This window comes from Carcharhinus amblyrhynchos, chromosome 9 (assembly GCF_965287045.1).
Source record: "Carcharhinus amblyrhynchos chromosome 9, sCarAmb.v2.hapA, whole genome shotgun sequence".
In the NCBI taxonomy this organism is placed as follows: Eukaryota; Metazoa; Chordata; class Chondrichthyes; order Carcharhiniformes; family Carcharhinidae; genus Carcharhinus; species Carcharhinus amblyrhynchos.
The window spans coordinates 73,392,708-73,415,729 of NC_137332.1; the positions used below are offsets into that span (position 1 = coordinate 73,392,708).

The window sequence follows — 23,022 nt, forward strand, 5'->3', positions numbered from 1 at the left end:
CTCAGCCCCCTACTATATTCGTTATACACCAATGACTGTGGCTAATTTCCCCTTCAATTCAAATTTCAAGTTTGCTGACGACACCACTGTAGTGAGTTGGATCTCAAACAATGACAAGACAAAGTACAGGAGGGAGAGAATCTGAACTGATGTGACAACAATAATCTCAACCTCAATGTCAACAAAACAAAGGAGAATTCATCTACTTCAGGGACTGTAAAGGAAAACATGCCCCTGTCTACATCAACGGAGATGAAGTAGAAAGGTCGACAGCTTCATGTTTTTAAGTATCCAGATCAACCTGTCCTGGTCACCCCAATGCCAATGCTATAGTTAAGAAAGCCCACCAACGCCTCTACTTTCTCAAGACTAAGGAAATTTGGTATGTCAGCTACGACACTCTCCAACTTTTACAGATGCACCATAGAATGCATTCTTTCTGGACACTTTGGTATGGCTCCTGCTCTGCCCATGACAGCAAGTATCTACAAAAGGTTGTGAATGTAGCCCAATCCATCACGCAAACCAGCCTCCCACCCATTTACTCTGTCTCCACTTCCTGCTGCCTCGGCAAAGCAGCCAACATAATTAAGGACCCTATGCACCCTGGACATTCTCTCTTCCACCACCTTCCTTCGGGAAAAAGATACAAACGTCTGAGGTCACATACCAATTGACTCAAGAACAACTTCTTTCCTGTTGCTGTCAGACTATTGAATGGACTTACCTTGCGTTAAGTTGATCTTTCTAGCTATGACTATATCACTATATCCTGCACTCTTGCTTCCTTCTCTGAAGTATTTTGTTTGTATAGTGCACAAGAAACAATACTTTTCACTGTTCATATACATGTGACAAGAGTAAATCAGATTCACAAACCTTTGGGTGAAGAAGTTACTCCTCAACTCAATCCTAAATCTGCTTCCCCTTATTTTGAGACAATGCCCTCTAAGTTCTAGTTTCCCCTGCCAGTGGAAACAACTTCTCTGCTTCTATCTTATATTCCCTTAATTTTATGTTTGTAAGATTCCCATCTCATTCTTCATTCCAGTGAGCATGGTCTCAGTCTCATCATAACCCAACCCTCAACTCCAGAATCAACCTCATGAATCTCCTCTGCATCCCCTCAAGTGCCATTATATCCTTAAGTAAGGAAACCAAAACTGTACACAGTATTCCAGGTGTGACTTCAGCACCTTATACAGCTGCAATATAACCTCCCTATTTTTAAACTCCCTCCCTCCAGCAATGAAGGACACAATTCCATTTGTTTTAATTATCTGCTGCACCTGCGAACCAACCTTTTGTGATTTATGCACAAGAACACCAGGCTCCTCTGCACAGCAGCATGCTGTGATTTTTTTTTTAACCATTTGAGTAATAGTCCATTTTGCTGCTATTCCTACCAAAATGGACGACCTCATATTTAACAATATTTGTACTTCATGCCCTACCCACTCAAACTATCTGTATCCCTTTGCAAATGTTCTTGCACACTTTGCTCCACCAGTCATCTTCATGTCATCTGTGAACTTAGACATTCGCTTGGTCCCCAACTCCAAATCATCTATATAAATTGTAAACAATTGTGATCCCTGAGGCACACCACTAGTTACTGATCGTCAACCAGAAAAACACCCATTTACTCCCACTCTTTGCTTTGTTAGTTAACAAATCCTCTATCAATGCTAATATAGTATCCACAATACCATGCACCTTTATCTTTTCTGTGGCAACTTGTCAAATACCTTCTGGAAATCCAGATACATCACATCACTGGTTCCACAGTGCTTCTAATGTCCTCAAAGAATCAGTAACTTAGTCAAACATGATTTGACTTTCATGAATCCATGCTGCGTTTTCTCGATGGGACAATTTCTATCCAGATCTCTTGCTATTTCTTCCTTGATTCAAGCAGTTTTTTCCCAGTACAGAAGTTAAACTAACTGGCCTATAGCCACCTTTTTGTCTACCTAGTATTTTAAAAATAGTGGCATTACGTTTGGGGCAGTGCCAGTAGATTGGAAAATAGCAGAGTCCTGCAAATTTTGATAAATTACCATAAATGCATTTGCTATTTTTCCCCACCATCTCTTGCAGTACCTTGGGATGTATTCCATCAGAGCCAGGAGACTTGTCTCCCTTTAACCCCATTAGCTTGCCCAACACTGCTTATTTAGTGATAATGACCATTTCTAGGTCCTCGCCTGTCATAACTTTTTCCATCAATTTTTGGCATATTATTTGTGTCTTCCACAATAAAAACTGATACAAAACATCAAAATGTTCAATGCCTTGGCCATTTCCAATTATTAAATTCCTGTTCTCGTCTTCTAAAGAGCAAATGTTTACCTTGGCCATTCTCTTCATTTTATATCCTCGTAGAAACTTTTGTTATCTGTTTTTATATTCTGAGCTCGTTTACCCTCCTCTATGTAGCTTTTTTTCATTGGCTTTCTGTTGAGCTTTAAAGATTTCCCAATCCTCTAGTTTCCCACTAGTCTTTGCTGCTTTGTATGCATTTTCTTTGCATTTGATATCCATGGCTGATTATCCCTTTTTCTACAGTCCTTCCTTATCACTGATATAGACTTTGCTGAGCACTTTGAAAGTCCCCCATTGTCCTATCATAAAGCTATTGCTCCCAGTCTACCTTGGCCAACTCCTCCCTCATCCCTTTGTAGTTTTCTTTAAGGCACTTGGATTTTACCTTGCACTCCAAGGTCCTGCTCCTCTGAAATAGCCATGAACAATTGAGCTATTCCTCATTTACAACTCCCAATGTAATCCTGAAAATAGTGCGCCAAATGAAAATCACTGGGCGTGACTGGGCCTACCCCAGTGTTGAAGTGGAAATTTTTCTGCTTCTTGACTGAGGCTCAACAAAATTCGTTCCGACCGAATAACTAGTCTTTATTTACGAAAGACTGCATGCAGTAGTGGCAGTAATTTGAGTTTGGAGAGCCGTCGTTACGACTCAAGTCAGCACTTAGATAAAGAATCAATTCAGTATTTATACATAATCATTATCAGTTTGCGTGACCAGAGCTTATTCAGGAATTCGATCAGAAGTAGCATCATAAGCAATGTCATAAATCATGGTACAACCTGCTGACTTCCTAGAACTCTTTGTCTCATCAGTCACACCTTTATCTTGTCCTTTGATAGAACAGAAGAAAGTTGGTGATTCCTTCATCCCTAACCTTATCTTGTACTCATACAGCCCTAGGTTTGCGGAGTCAGCCTTATCAGGTCTTGACCTTCTCCAATCTTATTCATGTCTAGGGTTATGCGGAGTCAGTTTTCCTTATTTTATACCAAATAGTTGACCAATTTTCCCATCGTGCCATTACTTCATTCATACAACTTCACAACAGCTGTATTCAGCCCCTCAAGCCTGATGGCTGTTTGGTTTCTGCACCATGTTTACCCCCAATAACCTTTCACCCCTTTGCTTAGCAAGAATTTATCCATCTCTGCCATAAAAACATTCAAAAATTGTTTCCACAACATTTTCAGGAAGAGACTTCCAAAAACTCAAGACCCTGCTGCCATCAGACTTTTGAATGGACCTACCTTGCATTGAGTTGATTTTTGTCTCCATCCTAGCTACGACTGTAACACTACGTTCTGCTCTCTCGCTTGCTACTTTGAGTAGTATGCTTTGTCTGTGTAGCGCACAAGAAATAATATTTTTCACTGTATTCTCATGTGACAAATCAAAAGCAAACTCTCCAACCCTCTGCTCCATTTTAAATGGATGACCCAAGTGGCTTGCTGGACAGGATAGTCATGAGTGAACCACATTGCTGTGGGCCTGAAGTTTCATGTAGGTCAGACCTGGTGAGGGTAGCAGAGTTCCTTCCCTAAAGGACATAATGAGCCAGATTGTTGTTTTCTTTACAATTGGTGATTTTCCTTTCCTAGATTTAAGTGGATTCAAATTCCATCAGCTGCTCTGATGGGATTGGAACCCATGTTCACTACAGCATTAATCTAGGCCTCTGGATTAGTAATCCAATGACATTGACACTGCCACCATTCCCTCCTCTCTCTTCACCCACCACCCACCCCCCAAAAGAAAACATGTAATAAGGTTGGGCGATGTTCCTGACCTGGAATATGTACATTCAAAAGCCTATTGGCTGCCTTGAACCTAACTGGCTCAAAAATCCTCAACTCTTGACTCTCCAGACAATTCAGTTACCTCCTTGCTGCTTCCCACTGTCAGCTCACTGCCACTCCTGATTCCCCTGATCAATGCTTCCCTTTGCTGCTCTAAGCAAGGGCTTGGGACATGGATGGTGAGAGCAAGGGAGCAAAATGAGTTGCAAGTGTCAAGGCACATGGGGAATGTCAGGGTGGGAGGTGGCAAGCAGGGCAGTCACAAACAGAGATGCCTAGCAATAAACTGTGCCCCTGTTAAAATGAAATAGCACAATTGGAACATCCTCTAATTTGACAAACTCACTCAAATGCATGTGTTAGAATGTACTTAAAACAGGTGATGCTTCTACACTGCTGTGACATTGCATTTGTTCTCCCTGCCACAGTTTGTTTCTTGACCCATCTTCAACCCTTTGACACCGTTGACCGGAATGTTCTCTTCAATTATAGTTTCTTTTTCCATGTTAGTGAGACCGTTAATCACCATTGTCTCTAGTCTTCCGCTGAGTTCTGTCTGACTGCTTGTCTGATGTGTAGTCCTCCAGGTGGTGTATTATACCCCAGCTTAACATTGAGAAGACTGAATCCACAGTCACCAGGTCTTGTCACTTTATCCCCAACTCTGAACTTTGTCTTCATCATTGACAGTCTTGGAGTTCAGTTTAATTCCAAACTCAGCATCACAATTGACTTCCTAACCCTGGTTGTTTTCTCCTCTAGATTTAACCAGTCAAAAATCTTCAGGTCTCCCATCCTTCTTGAACATTGCTACTCAAATGTTGTCTCACCAAGTCCCACTCACCTATCTCTGCATTATCAATGACTTACACAGTAGATGTCACATTTTAAACTTCTTGCCATTGTCTTGAACACTTCCAGCTTCTCTGACACCAACCTCTTTTGTCTGCTTGTTGACTGTTGGCAAACACACCACTGTCTGGGTTTCACTCAAATGCCTTCTCCCAAATCCCTTTGTTATTACACTGACCACCTTTTTGGTTTCAAGAGCTCCCTTACCTAAAACTTTTTTTATTCCTGTCGATTTTGAGCCAAAGTCTGAGAACACCAAGTTGCTCTGGATACATATGTATGGTGATGCTGCTTATTAATGCTTATCTGAGAAGTGGTGTATTGATTTTGACTTACTTTTGAAAGTGATTTAATAGCAGGGTGCATGATGCTTGTTGTCACTAGCTAATGCGAAATAGGAAGTGAACAGCAACAGGAGTAGGCTGTTTTTGGACAGCACCTGGTTCATGTATCTAACCTCTATCTACCTTCCTTGATTCTATAACTTGGAATATCCTTGCCTAACCCAGAACGCTGAGCGACACAACTGCGTTTCATTATTTGCTGAACTAGCATTACAAATTGCAATAAAGGGATGGAACAGGAATAGGTAATCTCTTCTTTAAAATTGTCAAGGATTCAGCATTAGGAAATTTGCCACGTCTGACAGCAAATGTGTTGGTAGTTTCACTGTCAAATTGTGTGTGTGTGTGTGTGTGTGTGTGTGTGTGTCAGTGTCAGTCAGAATCAGTAGCTCAGGCAAGTGGGAATGAATCTATACAGGATGCTGGGCAGCAAGTTGTTCATTGCCACCTCTATGAACAATGTATCATTTTGCATCCAGGTCTAAACATCAATATTGTGTTGTTGCAAGCAATGGAATAGCAATGGATTTTGTAAATAAATAATTGCAACAGTCACACTTGTTTCCTGTGATATTTTCCAGTCCTTTCTACGCAAAGGAGAAAATTCAGACAATGTGATCCATCAGCAGTACTGGACTTTGGGAGGATATCCTACCAGCAGCATCCATTGCCTGTCCTGTGAGGCTGCTGTTCTAGGCAGCACTTCTGAATGGGACTTCTACTCCTGAGGTCCTTAGTCCCAGGGCAAAGGGTGGCAACTGGCCTGTCAAGTTCCTGAATGAAATCAGATGTAGTTGCCCTTGCTAAATAGTAGTACACGGGGCTCCGATTAACTAGGAGCCGGCAGCCAAGACCTCCAGCAGTGTACTAGGGCTATAAACTCTTTTCTTCCTTTCCTTCAGCTATACCATGTGCACCAGTTGCGCCTTCTCCATGTGTCACTCTTGCATAGTCAGTTCATCTATTTATTCCCTACTTAGTAAAGAAGTGACAGTTCCTGAGCTTGGATTGTGTTTCTTTGGGTTGTAATTAGGCGATGGTAGCCGGTAGCATGGCTCATTTCCAATTGCATGTAATGGCAAAATAGTAACAACTGTTTCCCTTAAAAATGTATTTTCTTTGCTTCTGTTCCTTCCTTTGCATTTTTGCTGAGCGTAAAATGTGACAACAGTGTCTAAAGTCTTGAGCCTGTAAAGGCAATCTGTTTTTTCTGTTCTTGAAACCTACTTGTGTGTCAAGCTGTCATATAATGGTACAATAATTCATAGCTGGAAGGTTTAACTCTGAGGTGTAACAATTCCTCTTAAATATGCCAAATGTTTACATAAACATTTAAAAGAAAGCTAAGTGCGCATCAAGGAGAAAGGGATGGATAGATGTACTGATAGGGTGAAATTCAGTAAGGTAGGAAGAAGCGGACTTTGAATGTTAACACTAGCGCAGACATGCCATTTGGTCCAAATTGTCTATGCTGTTGATTCTGTATATGTAAATTATTAATTATAGCCCTTTTTTTTCCAGAATTTGCTTGAGTTTATAGGCGAATAGCCATGTAATCACCATGGTTGTCAGTTTGATTAAAAATCCAGTAAAGCATGTTATTTCTAAATAACCTCTTGTTAGGATCTGTGGTTGATGTTAACTTGGTTTGTGATTGTTGCCACAAATGACTCCTGTTTTAATAGCTGGGGAGAGCGCAATATCTTGACTTTGAAGCACATTGCAGGTATTCTTTTACGCAATGATTCTTGCGATAAGCAAGATGACAATTAGTCAGTTCAGTCCATAATGGACTAACCCTAAACAGTGCTGTGATTTAGGATTTGCTCGTTTATAGCTCACACTCACTAACCGAGCAATTGTCCCTCTAATTTTCTTCTTTACTATTAATTTGTGGGTTAACTTGGTAATCACTTCAAACTATCTTCCTGTGGCAAAATTGGCTGTTCAGAAAGCATGTTGAGTATCATTTTACTGAATTGCTGTCTCTGCCAAGCATTGAGCTTAAAATTGGTCAGAAGTAATGCATTTAATGGCAGGAGAATGGCAGTTGAAGGGTGAATATACACAAAGTTTCAATGAGATTCCTCCCCTCATCTTTATAAGCTCCATTTGAGTACAGACCCAGAGTCCTAAATGTTCATCAAGCTTTTCATTCACAAAATAATCCTCATGAACCTCCTTGGAACCTCTCCTCACGGTCAGTATATCCTTCCTTGGATGTAGGGCCCATAATTGCTTTCAGTATTCCAAATGTGGTCCAATCAGAGCCTTTATACAGCCTTTGCAAAACATCTCTGCTTTTGTATTCTAGCCCTCTTGAAATGAATGCTAACATATTTGCTGCCTTAACTACCAACTCCACTACAAGTTAACTTCGAGAATCCTGAACTAGGACTCCCAAGTCCCCTTGCACTTCAATTTCTGAATTCTCTCCCCATTTAGAAAATAGTCTGACTCTATTCTTACTACCAAAATGTATAACCTCACTTCCCCATGTTATATTCCATCTGCCATTACTCTGACCACTCTTAAAATCTGTCAAAGTCTTTCTGCAACCTCCCCCCATTCTCAATGCTACCTGTTGCTCCACCTATCTTTTGTATCATCTGGCAGTTCTCTGCTGGAGGCACCAGCCCAGCTGGTTAACTCCATTGGCACAATACCATCTAAACTTGTGTGCAACCCTTTTCCAAATGTTGCCTTGCAGAAAGCAATGATACTTTTCTGCCTGGAGGTGAAGGCTAACAAATGATTCTCACTGATTGTTTTGTTGAAGAGGTTACAATAGACACTTGCATTGACTGTTTCTAACCAGAATTCACAAGCAATACATAACCATTCTCATATTCAATATGATAAAAGGTTAAAATCTCAAACTTTTTTCTTGTATTCTAAATGAGAAAAACAACTACTGATCCCATGAGCAAAGAGTTCCAGTAATGCAGATGTAAGAACAAGAACAAAGTTACGGTTAAAACAATCTTGCAATATGTTCCCCTCAAAATATGCTTTGTTCATCTTCGATTCCATTGTCTTCGATACTTTTCCAAAAGATAAAATATTTCGTGTTTTCCTATTGCCTCTATTTTTGGGTCAAATAATATTTAATAACCTTCCCTTATGAAATCTTTAAGTTGCAAAAGTTCCTTGCTCCTCTTTGAAGCTGGAAAACCAAGTCTCTCCTACAATTTGCTTATAAATTCACTTCACTGTGGCCTCTTATTGAAAAAATTATGCATTTACTGCCATTATCTCTTGACTCCGCCAGACAAATCCTCTATTGATCTTTTCCCAGCCTAATAAATTTACGCACAAAAAGTAGCAAACTACTCTCCCAATTGGGGAGCTTGGTTTAGCTTAGTTAGCTGAATGAAGCAGACTGACACTAAAGCATGGGTTCAGTTCCTGTACCGGCTGAGGGTTATGCCTGAAGGCTCTGTCTTCTCAAACTTGCCCCTTGCCTGAGGTGTGGTGATCCTCAGATTGAATCACCACCAATCAGCTCTTCTCCCTCAGAGGGAGCACACTATGGTTATCTTGGACTATGTGGTGACTTTACCTTTATTCCCCCAATAACAGCCATACCAACCCCTCCTCTTGCCAATCCCCTCCTCCCTGAAAAAAAGACCTTCAGCATAATGAAGCACCGCATGTAGAGGTCTGGGATAGAACTGAATAAAACATAGCCACAAACCACACTTCCACAATCATGTGGTAATGTTTGTGATCAAATGATCACAAAATAACTGGCTTGAGCAAAATCACAATCAAGTACTTGCAGTCATCAGATGACAAGTTCAATCCAATGTGTAACCACATTCAGAAATTATAAAATATTAAAGAAATGAGTCTGCCGCTTCTTTCCACGTCTCCCTTGCACACTGTCTTCCCAGGTGCAGTTATCCATCTGGAGTGAGACACATCAGCTTATTGAGCGTTTAAATACCAAATCCTTAGTCTGCAAGGGTTCATTTTAAATGGCCAGATGCAAATGCTTGATGGAAATTATTTAATTTGTGTGTTTTGATGAATTGCCGGTATGGAAACCCCCACAGCCCCAACTATATTGCAGATGGAAATTGTACTTCTCCAGGAACAATTGCAGTGATCAGAGAGTAAGTTAAATTCTGCTTCATCCCAAACAATGCAAAACAGAATTGCTGGAGAGACAGAAATTCTTGTAAGATTATGTGGCAGCAACTTTCTGAATGCATCTCATGGAAGTGCCATTCTGAACAATAGCAACTGAATTAGAGACTGCTTGACACAGGAAAAAAATCTGTAATTTGTGATTGAAATTTTATGAACATCTGATCAAGTCTTATTGAGACTTAAGTGGGAGCTGATCTTCCTTCAGGCAGTGGGACCCAAGGCTGCACGCTACCAATAGTGACCAGTTAAGAGACTGCAGCTGGGGCTATGATCCAATTTAGGATGCAGTCTCGTCCCAAGAGCTTCTGGTCCAATCAGATGGATGGCAAATTAACAGCCTCTCCTCCAGTGGCTGCTGAGGATAGGGCATCTCAATGATGGGTTGGGGGGTGCCAGCAACGTGAGAGATTGGGGTTTGGAGGCTGCATTTATATGACAACAGAAACTGGTGCTAGCAGCCCCTCAAGGTGGGAAGGAGTCCTCAGTTGGTATTGTAATTGGCTGCCCAGTGGTTTTGCCAAGTGCCACACTTTTGGCAAATATGGCATAGCACTGGATAAGGATTAGGCTAGACTCCTGATTACTCCCTGTATTTTGCCAAGATTCATACCCCCTGGCCCATCACCAATTGTCCAGGAAAGTGCAACACTATCGACACAGCATCAAAACTCTTCAATGAGTAATTGGAAAATGACTTGCCCTTCAGGCATTGTTCACTTCCAGCAACTGGTTATGCCATAAAGTTCCATTTGAAATTTCAAAGATTTAAACAAAAAAGTCACCATCTCATGCAATGATGAGTATCTTGTGTGATTTGTTTTATAAACCCTGCTGATCAAGATTTGAAATACTGCATCTTCAGTTTAAAGGGGTGTGGGGGGGATGGTTAATGGGTTTAATTTTGAATGCAAATACATGCTTAAACTGACTTGCTTTATGACTACAGCGATGAAGACTTTGACATGCCAAACTGTGAACTGATCTCAATGCCACGTTCTTCAGAAACCAACTCAGTCAAGAAGTAAGTTTGATCCAATGCCTGAGTAAATTCTGCTTCATTCAGAATCTGTGTAAAAGGGAATTGCTGGCTCTTCCTGTAAGAATCATGTAGGAACAGCTTCATATAATAGTGTAGTGAAAACCATTCCAGACCACAACACTGACATTACTGCCTCACTCTGCATTTGCCTTATTCCTCAGCATTTCTAAATGAAAAATGTATTAGTACAGAATAAAAGGTGATGTATTAGTGCAAACCAGGTGATCAAAGGTTAAAATGTTGAACCCCAGAGTCTCCTGTTTTTTAAATGATGGCCACTTGTGGATGCAAGCGTTTGTTTAAAATCACTTTACTTTGTGACCAATTGCACCTGCAGAAACTGTGACAGTGCAAATGGTGAGGAAAATGGAAATCGTGTTTCTCCAGGAACCATTGCAGTAATTGGAAAGTTAGTTTAATCTGATGTGTGACAACGATTCCTTCTTTCAGAATACCACAATGTAAATGTGAATGGTTGGGGAGCTAGCAGTTCCTGTAGATAATGTAGGAACTTGCTCATAAAGGCATGCAATAGTGCGGCAAACACCATCTAGACCATAGCAATCACATGAAAGGAACTGACTGAGGTCCTGGCACGGTAACAGTGGTTAGCACTGCTGCTGCTTCACAGTGCCAGGGTCCCAGTTCGATTCCTGGCTGGCTCACTCACTGCCTGTGTGGAGTTTGGATCTTCTCCCTGTGTCTGCATGGGTTTCCTCCCACATTCTGAAAGATGTACTGGTTAGGTGCATTGACCTGAACAGGTGCCAGACTATGGTGACTAGGGAAATTTCACTAACTTAATTGCAGTGTTAATGTAAGCTTTACTTGCGAGTACTAATGTTTTTGCATTATTCCTAGAGGTAGTTTTTAACTCTTTGTGAGCCTCTTTTTTTTGAGGGGATGGGGGGGTGAAAAGGATAGGAGGAGACGGAAAGAAGGGGAAGTTTTGTGAATGATGGTAAAGCCCTGCTGCTGGTTCTGGTGGCCTTGGACCCAGGGCCGCATGTTGCTGCAGGTAGCCTGCTGCCATGAACCTGATCCAATAAATGGTGTTGCCTGGTCTCAGACTGCCTGTCCAATCGCTAGGATGTCACCTCGGGAACCACTCATTCAGTGGTATTGGTCTCCATTGCTGAGGTTGCCTCCAGAATAGGCCAGGATTTACCCAGTGATTTCCCCAAGTGGTGGGCATGATTGGCTTGAGCAAAATGCCTGTGGAGGTAGTGAGTACTGGGCTACTTTTTTATCCATACATGGGATGTGGGTGTCACTGGCTAGGCCAGCATTTATTGCCCATCCCTATTTGCCCTCCAGAAGATGGTGGTGAGCTGCCTTCTTGAATTGCTATTGTCCTTGAAGTGTAGGTACATCAATGGTGCTGTTAGGGAGGGAATGCCAGGACTTTGACCCAGCAACAGTGAAGGAATGGTGATATATTTCAAGTCAGGATGGTGAATGACCTGGAGGAAACTTGGTGTGTTTACTCTCTGCCCTTCTAGGTGGTAGAGATCATGAGCTAATATTGTTGAAGTGGGCCTTGGTGAGTTCCTGCAGTGCATTTTGCAGCTGATGTATATTGCTATCACTGATGGAGGAAGTGAATATTGAAGGTGGTGATATGGTACCAATGAAGCAGGCTGCTTTGCCTTGGATGGTGTCGAGCTTCTTGTATTGTTGGAACTGCTGTCATCAATGGCGAGAGTGTTCCATAATCACTCCTGCCTTGTGACTTGTTGATATTGAACAGGTTTGGAAAATCAGGAGGCAAGTTACCTGCTGCAGCATGCCCAGCTCTGACCTGCTGTTATATCTATAGGCTGGTCCAGTTTTGTTTCTGTCTTGGGGGTTACGATTCAGAGATAGTTAGGAATCAGCAATGATGATGCAATTGAATTTCAAGGGGTGATGGTTAAATTCAAGTTAGGAATGGTGCTGAATCATGTATGGTCATCAGCTAACATGCCCACTTCTGATCTTATGGGGGGGGGGGGAAATGGTCATTGAATGACATCACACAGTGATGTCCTGGGACTGAATTTGACAGACCTCTAACAAGCACAACCATCATCTTTTCTTCTGGTTACACGTCCAGCCAGAGAAGAGTTTTACCCCTGATTTCCTATTGATTCCAGTTTTGCCTGGGTTCCTTGATGTCAATGGCAGTCACTCTGACTTTGCCTCTTGATTTTAATTCTTTGTGCCTGTTTGAACTAAATTTTTATCGAAAAAATAAAGTGAAGTTACATTCCCTCAGTGTTAATTCAAGGTGATACCGGAGTTGAGGGGGTTGAGCTATGAGGAGAGGCTGAATAAACTAGGCTTGTACTCGTTCGAGTTTAGAAGAATGAGGGGAGATCTCATTGAGACGTATAAGATGATGAATGGGATGGATAGGATAGAGGTGGAGAGACTCTTCCCGCTCAAAAAAGACAGTAGGACTAGGGGGCACAGCCTCAAGATAAAGGAGAGGCAGTTTAGAACGGAGTTGAGGAAGAACTTCTTCACTCAAAGGGTGGTGAATCTCTGGAATTCTCTGCCCGTTGAAGTGGTGGAGGCTACCTCGCTAAATATTTTTAAGACGCGGGTTGAGGGGATTAAGGGTTATGGGGAGAGGGCGGGAATGTGGAACTGAGCCACGACAGATCAGCCATGATCTTACTGAATGGCAGGGGCAGGCTCGAAGGGCTAGATGGCCTACTCCTGCTCCTATTTCTTATGTTCTTATGTTCAACCTGATCTGGGTTAAAAACCTTGCTATGGGAACTGTTGAAACTTTGCCTTGTGCAACACTAGCTAGCTAAAGAAAAATAATAACAATAATATGCAGCATACTCACACGAGTGCAGTAACAGAGCATGTTGCATCAAAACAACATGCAGTGCTGAATATTACTAAAAAGGTGATGAATTAAAAATAGAATAAGTGCATAACTGGAATCCAGGAAAAACCTACTCACTCCTTTCCCATAGTACAATAAACTTTTCCTTTAAGTACACCTCTAATTTACTTTTGAAAGTTAATATTGTATTTGTCAGCACCCTTTAAAACAGGACATTCCAGCTCTCAAAAGTTTTCTTCTGATGAACATTTACCATGCACCCTAGCACTGGCTCACGTACTTAATGGGGAAGATTGCATACGAGACGTTTCCTTTAAGGAGTCTCAAGACATGCTAAATATGGCAGCCAAATAAGTATAATGAATTTCAATAAGTTTGCATAAAAGGGCAGAAACACACAATTTGTGCACTTCAACTGTGTATATTCATCCTAGGTTTGGAATATTAAAAACTGATATTTCAGGTTTTTATAGTGTGGAAATTGACCTGGTCACAAAAGACCTTATTGGTAGGCCTGATAATTAGTATAGTGGCAAATGGATAGCAGAACGTTACCTGATAGGAATTTAGAATGTGTAATTAGGAGAGTTTTTGTCATAAGAAATAGGGGCTGGATGGCCATTTGACCCTTCAAGCCTGCTCCATATTCAACTCTCAATTTACCTCAACTTCATCTTTTTGCCCTGTAATCAAAAATCTATCAATCTCTCTTTCTTGAATATCCTCAACAACTGAGGATCCACAGCTCTCGAGTAGAGAATTTACTTAGTGTTTTCACTACTGTGATGGCACAGTGAGGAATCAGAAAAAACTTCATTGTCACAATATCTCAGGAGAGGCAAAGATGTGAAACCCTGGACAGGACAGCTCCTAGATTTTCAGATGCTGACACAGAGTTGATGCTAGACGCCACAAGGAAGTCAAGGGCGATCTCTTCCCAGGGTTGGCAGGAGACCCAACCAGACCTGAATACGCATCACTACCATAATATGCAGCAAAAGCATGGTAAGAACCTAGATTCAGTGCAGGAAAAGTTTCAATGGCTTGTAAACCCTGGAAAGGCAAGTGCAACTGCAGTCCTCAATACCAACCTCTGGCTATTTACCCTCCAGAAGGTGGTGGCTTAGTGGTAGTAGACTGGTAATCCAGGTTAATGCTCTGAGCACCTGAGTTCAAATCCCACCATGGCAGATGGTGAAATTTGAATTCAGTAAAAAGTCTGGAATTAAACAGCTAATGGAAGGCCATGAAACCATTCTTGATTGCTGTAAAAACACATCTGGTTCATTAATGCCCTTTAGTGAAGGAAATCTGCCATCCTTACCCTGATCTGGCCTACACGTGACTCCAGATCCATAGCATGTTGTTGACTCTTCACCCATATCCCATGAATGAATAATAAAAAAGGACACATGCTATTTCTGAATATGGGACAGGAGTGTGCTCACACCATTCAATGACTCCCTCAGAATACAAATAGACATATTATTGCTGAGGGCCTGTCACCACTGATGCATGCACCCTTCAACTAACATTGGCCATGGAAGACAACAGTGCTATATCTCACTCTGGAGAAATAGGCACATAACACCTGAAAGACAATTGTACCCTATCTTCATATCAGTGGAGAGAGTAGCAATGGAAGTAGTCATAAAGTCAAAGAGGTTTAAAGCATAGAAACAGGCCCTTCAGCCCAACTTGTCCATGCCACCTTTTTTGAACCCCTAAGCTAGAGCCAATTGCATGTGTTTTAGCCCATATCCCTCTATACCCATCTTCCCCATGTAACTGCCTAAATGCTTTTTGAAAGACAAAACTGTACCCGCCTCTACCACCACCTCTAGGCAGCTTGTTCCAGACACTCACCACTGTCTGAGAAACAATTGTCCCTCTGGACCTTCTTGTATCTCTCCCTTCTCACCTTAATCCTATGCCCTCTTGTTTTAGACTCCCCTACCTTTGGGAAAAGATATTGACTATCCAGCTGTTCTGTACCCCTCATTATTTTATAGACCTCTATAAGATCATTCCTCAGCCTCCTACGCTCCAAGAATAAAAGTCTCTTTATAAAGCAAACCATCAAGTCTTGGTTTCATCCTAATAAATCATTTCTGCACGCTTTCCAGAAGGATGTGGAACCTCTGGAGAGAGTGCAAAGAAGGTTCACCAACATGTTGCCTGGTCTCGAGGGTGTTGACTGTGAGGAGAGATTGAATAGATTAGGATTGTTTTCACTGGAAAGACAGAGGCTGAGGGGAGACCTGATAGAGGTGTACAAAAATATCCTTTCTATAATAGTGACCAGAATTGTACACAGTATTCCAAGTGTGGCCTTATGAATGCCTTGTACAACTTCAACAAGACATCCCAACTCCTGTATTCAATGTTCTGACTAATGAAACCAAACATGCCAAATGCTTTCTTCACCATTCTGTCCACCTGTGACTCCACTTTCAATGAACAATGAACATGTACCCCTAGATCTCTGTTCTATAACTCTCCCCAGTGCCCTACCATTAACTGAGTAAGTCCTGCCCTGGTTTAGTCTACCAAAATGTATCACCTCACATTTGTCTAAATTAACTTCCATCTGCCATAGGTCAGCCTACTGGCTCAATTGATCAAGATCCCATTGCAATCCTAGAAAGCATTCTTCACCGTCCACTATGCCACCAATCTTTGTCATCTACAAACGTACTAACTATACCATCTATATTCTCATCCAAATCATTAATATAAATGACAAACAACAGTGGACCCAGCACCGATCGCTGAGGCACACCGCTGGTCACAGTCCTCCAGTTTGAAAAGCAATCTTGTACAACCACCTCCTGGCTTCTGTCATCAAGCCAATTTTGTATCCATTTGGCTACCTCACCCTGGATCCCTTGAGATTTAACCTTATGCAACAGCTTACCATGTGGTACCTTTTCAAAGGCCTTGCTAAAGTCCATGTAGACATCATCAACTGCACTACCCTCATCTACCTTCTTGGTTCTTCTTTAAAAAAACTCAAATTTGAGAGATATGATTTCCCACTCAAAGTCATGCAGACTGTCCCTAATCAGTCCTTGCATCTCTAAATGCCTGTCTCTTAAAATACCTTTAAACAACTTATCCATTACAGATGTAAGGCTCAACAGCCTGTAGTTCTCAGGCTTTTCCTTGCAGCCCTTTTTAAACAAAGGCACAATGTTTGCCAGTCAGGGTGGACTGACAACATACATCTCATCATCATGTGATAGCTACCTCCACCTCCACCTCCTCCAAGACCACAAAGAGAGCACTGTGTAGGAGTTGTAAAGGCTTAAATTTAACACCAACTCAAGCTACAATAGCTACTGAGCACGTGCATAAGAGCAATATAATGACATCATGCAGGAGAGAATGAGGGGAATCTGAAAAGGGAGCCATGTCCCTGTCCTGGTGCTTTGTAATCTTGTACATAGTTAAGCATGTTAATAGAGGTTACTTTGGAAAAAAAAAATCTTTGCCTCAAGCTGGATCTCGTCAAAAGTATGACACCCACTGACACCAACAGATGAACAACAGTGGCTCCAACATCAACAGAAAAGCAGTCAAGCACAGAGACCACCATGTCACCTAGTGGATCACGAGGAGTGTCTCTTTGCTGTAACAATGCACTATTTTACTTTCTCAGCTTAATGTAAATAATAATACTTGAAGCCACGTGAGACTTCTTTTATTGATAGAAAGACTAGAACTGACAGATACGTAGGTTCAACGGTAATGATTAAACATCCAGGTGTAAGTGTTTTCTTTACTGGCAGTAAGACTTTACATGGTTCAGGTTGCTGCTTCAATGGCTGTGTTAGCATAGGTACCCAGGTGCAACCTGCACCATGCCCTATATATTGGATGAATCAGATGATCACTGACAGAAATGGCATCCACCCTCCCTGTTCAACTGAAGCACTGTGGTGTTCTGCATCTTTATGCGTAAAGTTTTGATAATACTACTGAATTTTAGGGTAACAATTATAAATTTTATTCAACTTTTTGAACAATCCTATTTGAATTTCTGCTAGTGGAGCACTTCAAAGTTAAGACTGGGAACAGGATGACGGCTGTTTGTGAGGAATTCCGGTGTTAACGGATTTTATGACTTTAAAGTGGAATTTTAGTTACATGAAACTTGAGTTAAAATCCGTTCCTGTGAATGTTTATAAGAGGTTGCAACTTTGTAACTACTCTGCATCGACAACAATGTGTCATTTTCTCACAATAGAATATACCTCTGGGGACCTGGTGATATGAGGGGGATACTTCACTCCACATAACTCTGGTTATGGAGGTAGGGTGACACCAGAAGATGTCCTGTAAATAGAAGGGGCAAACTCAAACTATTTCTAAATAAGGGATTTCATAAGAAATAGAGATAAAAGTTTAAAAAAAAGTATTTGGCAGTTTTACCTGGTTTCCATGGTGCGATTGTTGAGAGACAGTAACATCACTTCGGAGACCGAAGAGGAGAAATACATCATCTACAGCGACAGCACTTGAGGAATCCCAAGACCTTAAGGAATGAAAAACTTCCACATTCTCTTCACCATTTTTTGTTCATTGAACGCAAAATCTTGATTAAACACGACTGATTTATAAATGCAAGTTATTTGCACCTTGTTCGGCCAGGCACAAGGGAGAACCCTCTTGTTGGAAATTAAAAATTCCGAACTTACAAGACTTTAATTAAAAGTTTTTTTGATGCCACAAAATCCCAAAAAGTCGTACACCTCCCACTCCTCATTTTCCTTCAACGTGTTGTCACTTTCCAGGACCTCACCATCCTCTCAGTCTACAACTCTTACGGAGAATGCAGCTGACCATCACAATAGGTGAGACCCTTACAGGAGCATATTGCTGACCTGATTGATACAGCTACAGGAACTGCTTCAGAAGTCCAATGGCTTGCTCAATAGTGGTCCTAGCAGATGGCTTTGGTGGTATAATCTCCATGTCTAGGTCCAGGACTCTTCCATCCCCTAGAATCAATTAAAAGAGTTTGAGACATGGGGGTGAATTTTACTGTCCTTCCCACCCCAGGAATTGGAGCAGGCGAAGGGCAGACCATGAAAAATATCTGTTAACCTCAGATGGGATTTTTGGGGCCAGCAAGGATGGAAAATCCCAGACTCTGACTGAAGGATGAAGTAGTGAGGGTAGCTGCCAGAAAATCACCACACGAGGTAGATGACCAGCTGAATGTCCTTGTTAATGAATGGGGTACCTTGGTGGCTACATGGATGCAATTGCTTAAGCCCTGCACTTTGGAAAATCCAGCAAAAGCAATGAAACTAATCTGAATGGACTATCCAGCTCCAACAAATAGACCATCAGTAATCGGCAAGACGTAATGTCTTGCAGCCAATTATGGAGGTGCCAAAGTTATGATTCTTGGACAGAGCCAGAAGTGAAAAGGTCCACAGCCACTTTTTGACAGCTAGTAGGGCAAGTGGATCAGTGCTATAAAGTGGGAGGTCTTTAGTGATGAGGGCAGTAATTTCTGAAATTTGCTGACTGTAGTGTTGCAGTCCCCTGAAGGGCTGGTTCTCCGCCATTTCCCCCTTTGACAGTAGATTGCCTGCTGAAGATATAGCCCCTGTCTTATTCCTTTTCCACTGGCCACCTGCTGTCTGAGACACCATCCTTCCTACAGAGGATGATTTCCCTCATTGTAAATGGTCTGAAAATCAAAGTTATGTCACCAGTACCAGAAGTTGACTTGTATATACTCAGATGACCACCCAATTGTCCTTGGTAATCTTACTTTCTGCTCTTAAGTCTTCATGATGCCAGGAGAGTGATGGCCTTTGCACTTTACCAATGGCCAAGTCCTCCACTGTGACCTTTCAATAGGGCCCCGATAATTTCCTGGGACAATCATAACTTTCTCCTCCCTCTGTACCCATCTCCTTTCTTCCATTATCAAGCTCATGAGTTCCTTAACCAGCTTAATTGGCCTTTATCAGAGTTCAGACAGGATCACCAGCCACACTTCTCCCACCCTGATGAACAGTATTTTGGGCCCCTGGCTTCCTTTATTCTTGCCTCAACAGAATCTGGAAATCCTGTGCAACACAAAATTCCATCATACTATGGTCACTCTTCGCTGGAAGCCACTTTATTATAAGGTTATTATTAACCCTTTCTTATTGTGCAATACTAGATCCTAAATAACCTGTCCTCTAGTTAATTCTTTCAATCTAGGAAACTATTTTGTATACAATCAATGAACATCTCCAAACTTTTGCTACAACTTTTATTTGTACTGTCCAAATGAAGATTAAAGTCAATGATTACTCCCTTATTACATAGGCATCTAATTTCCTGATGTATACCCTACCCTTACCTGACAAGTAATGTTAGAAAGGCCTATAAACACACACTTTCTGCCATTTGCTATTTATTAGTTCCACCTAATCTGATTCTACTTGATTTCTGAGCTAAGATTCTTTGTCTTTATCCCATTCTTTATCGGGGCTACCCATCCTCCAGAAGAGAAGTCTTCATTTTTATCTGTGCTATTAAGCAAAGTTCTTGCCAGTGCCTTGTGCAGATGTGGTGCCTTCAGCTCAAACATTTTTTCTAATTTTCTCTGATGTCACCTTAATCACCAATGTTTTATCACCTTTGTTGCCCTTACCACCCCCTCCTGGTCCATTCTGCTTATTTCATAAAAATTTAAAATGATGCTTTGTTCCAGCACCTATTTCCCTTGCTGCTTTTGAACTCACCCCATCATACCTCCCCTTTATTACATCAAAGCCTTGTCCAGCTCCCTGTTTACCCAGGATCTACGAAGCAAAACTCCACTAAGTTCATGGATAGCAAAGGCATTGCTTGCTAATGAAAGAACATTCCAGAGGAAAATGTGAAAGGACTATGGTTCACTGCAAAAATCCAAGGATGAAGAAGTCAAGAATGGTATTAGTCTGGAGTAGATAATGGACAAAGATGCGTAGGGGGATGGAGAATTTGGCATTGCTCTGTATGACAGAACACTGATACCTCAATTAGTCCTTTGAAGAAAGCAAAGAGGGTAACTATGGATTGGCCTAGGGAAGATTTAATGCTGGATCATGGGAAAATTAGGAAGGCAAGAGTACTGATGTATCAGGATTAGGGAATGCAAAACACCCAATAGGGCAGAAACAAAAGATGGCATAATTGATTGCCAAGGAGAGGAGTCAGAACTGAAGGATGCAAGTAGGGTCAAACCAGGGGGAAAGCAAAAGAGGAGAAGCAATGAACTTGTGATAGATAAAAAGTCTTCGCAGTAACCTAAAAGGACAAAAATATTACATTAACTAACCGTCAGGTTAATAATAAACAACAAAGCACTTTCAAAATCATAACCAACAATCCAATATTTGCACATCAAGAAATACGGAGCTCTAAAGGAGAAGGTTTCAGAAAATCAAGATATTATTAAGCCTAATCTGTTCAGTGATTCAAAAGAATGAACCAAGTTCTTTCATCAGGAAGTGACTCAGCAGTAGAGAAAGAAATACCTTCTGAGGGGGAGGGGGATCTGTAAAAAAATTATGAACTACAAACTAATTTAATGACCAATATCTTCATACTTAAGTATAAATAAGAGATTGCATTCAAAAACAAAATACAGTGGAAAGGCTTTGAACACTATGGATCTTGGATGAGATTTTTAGGCAAACTAGTAAGAAATCACACTTCATGACTGTGCATTCCAAATTCAGAGACTAATGCTGAGAAACTTTTTACCATCACCTAAATGTATTTTGTACATTTACATTTTAATGAATCAATACTTGCAGTATTGTACATAAACTACAAAATAAAATTATAAATACACAAAGTATAAAATAAAGCACTTGGGTATACAAAAGACATACTGCATTCTACCAATCAACTGCCACAATTTCTTTTTGTACAAAAATAAAATGATTCCGCAGTGTTATTACATTGCATTGGTAATCTTAAACCTGTAACCATTTTGCACATTGATAAAGAAATTTATATTGAGTTAGAATATTAAATAACTAGCAATGGCAAAGAAGAATCTGAAACTAACTTGCAAAGTTAGTTACCTTTTGACTCATCAGTAGACAGGTATTAAACAAAATAGGCAAACCATCCAGGCCTTTGCTCAACTAGTTTCATCTGAAATTTCATCCTCTACTTTACCAGAGGAGTTACAGTTTTATTTTAAATACGTTAATACAGCTACTGCAATAGTGGAACTTCAAGATGTTTGCACATAAATATCACACTAGGCAACCTCAATGTGGAAATCTCAGTGGATGAAATAAAGACCCATTCCTAAGAGATTTATGAGAAATGTTTTATCAAAATTGTCAGAATGAAGTTAAATACTAACTTCCATTGTTTCAATTTACACCTGTCATGGCATACTGCCAATGATTCCCATCACTATAACAGATTCTACCCAGTAATGATAGAGACAGAATGAGGTTCAGGCAGAATCGCATTAATTCGAAGTGGAGATGAAGCATGACCTAACATTTGGCCTAAAATCAGTCAACAGACAAGTCCCTCCTTGACCGCCAGCCTCTGACGATGAATCTTATCTTGCTCTAACTCCTCATGGCTAGGATGCCAGAGCCTAGCCAATATCCTTTCTATATTCAAGGCGTAGACTGTGTGGGCTGGTATCACTTCCCTGTGTACCTACAAAGGAAAACAAACAGTAAGTGCAAAATAATGTAGGGGCAGGTAAATTAAACTATTTCAAATTTAGAATAAATCCTGATAACTTCAGCCTCTGCTGAATTCCAAGTTGGATCCAAGATTGGACTCCAAAAATCTTTAACATTTAATGTTAAAAGCTGAAAAACCAAGATGCAACGATATGTTCAACTATTGGGGAACCAGAGGTCGCAACATTTGTTTGTAATGATCAAGACTCTCTCTTAATGTAGTTGCAGGTTAAACTTATACATACATCCATTCCTCAATAGAGCACTGCTCTCAATAGTCAAAGAAAGTGACACCCAGCTGCCCCATTTAGGATTTGGAAAAGTGTCCTACCACTGATCTAGATTTGCCTTTCTCAGCCAGGTACAAAAAAACAAATTTTTATGTCAATTATTTTAAACACATCATAGCAAAAGTAGCAATAAACCAATTATAGGGACTTAGGAATGGCAGTAGGCCATTCAGTCCATGGTGTGTTTTGCCATTCAAATAGATGATGGCTTATCTGTACCTCAATTTCATTTACATGTCTTTGAACCACATCCCTCAATGCACTTGCCTAACAAAAATACATCAGTCTTGAAAGCCCCAATTCTGCTAGCATCCATAGCCTTTTGCAGAGAGCTCCAAACTCCTATCAACCTTTATCTGAAATGGTTATTTCCTGAGTTGGGGTGGTATGATCAAACAGAGTGCTCCAGATAAGTCTACAATGCTGTACAATTAATGCACAACATCCCCCTTCGTTTCAAGGGGTTGGAGTACAATCAGTAGTCTCTTTCTCAATTAATTAATTCAAAACTCAATTTCATATTAGTATTTGTAAGTGATTCTGAAATATAATTTTCAGAAGGCAGAACCAAAAACAAAGTGCCTGAGCAAAACTATTGATTTCTGGGCCGAAACACTTTAAAATTTATTTTTACAAAGGTTTTTTAAGATTGGTCACA

General features: G+C 40.9%; 2 protein-coding genes across 5 annotated transcripts in view; one reads left to right on the top strand and one right to left on the bottom strand.

The window, feature by feature from the left end:
* The window catches only part of LOC145347941 (uncharacterized), a 79,057-nt gene that overhangs the window by 38,365 nt on the left and 17,670 nt on the right, over positions 1-23,022 (top strand). For 2 of the 4 annotated variants that reach the window (XR_013887878.1, XR_013887876.1), the window contains exon 3: positions 10,423-10,497. The exons of 1 other annotated variant lie outside the window; for it this stretch is intronic. The gene's annotated coding sequence lies outside the window, so the exon portion shown is untranslated. Of the gene's footprint in view, positions 1-10,422; positions 10,498-10,852; positions 10,925-23,022 lie in introns of those variants that run through there. One more of the 4 variants, XR_013887877.1, reaches the window with a different exon arrangement.
* Positions 21,132-23,022, bottom strand: part of LOC145347940 (transcriptional adapter 1-like) — a 55,528-nt gene continuing 53,637 nt past the window's right edge. The window contains exon 8 of the mRNA XM_080195928.1: positions 21,132-22,045. Within this exon, the coding sequence (XP_080052054.1) occupies positions 21,896-22,045 (150 nt within the window). The 3' untranslated portion in view covers positions 21,132-21,895. The remainder of the gene's footprint in view (positions 22,046-23,022) is intronic.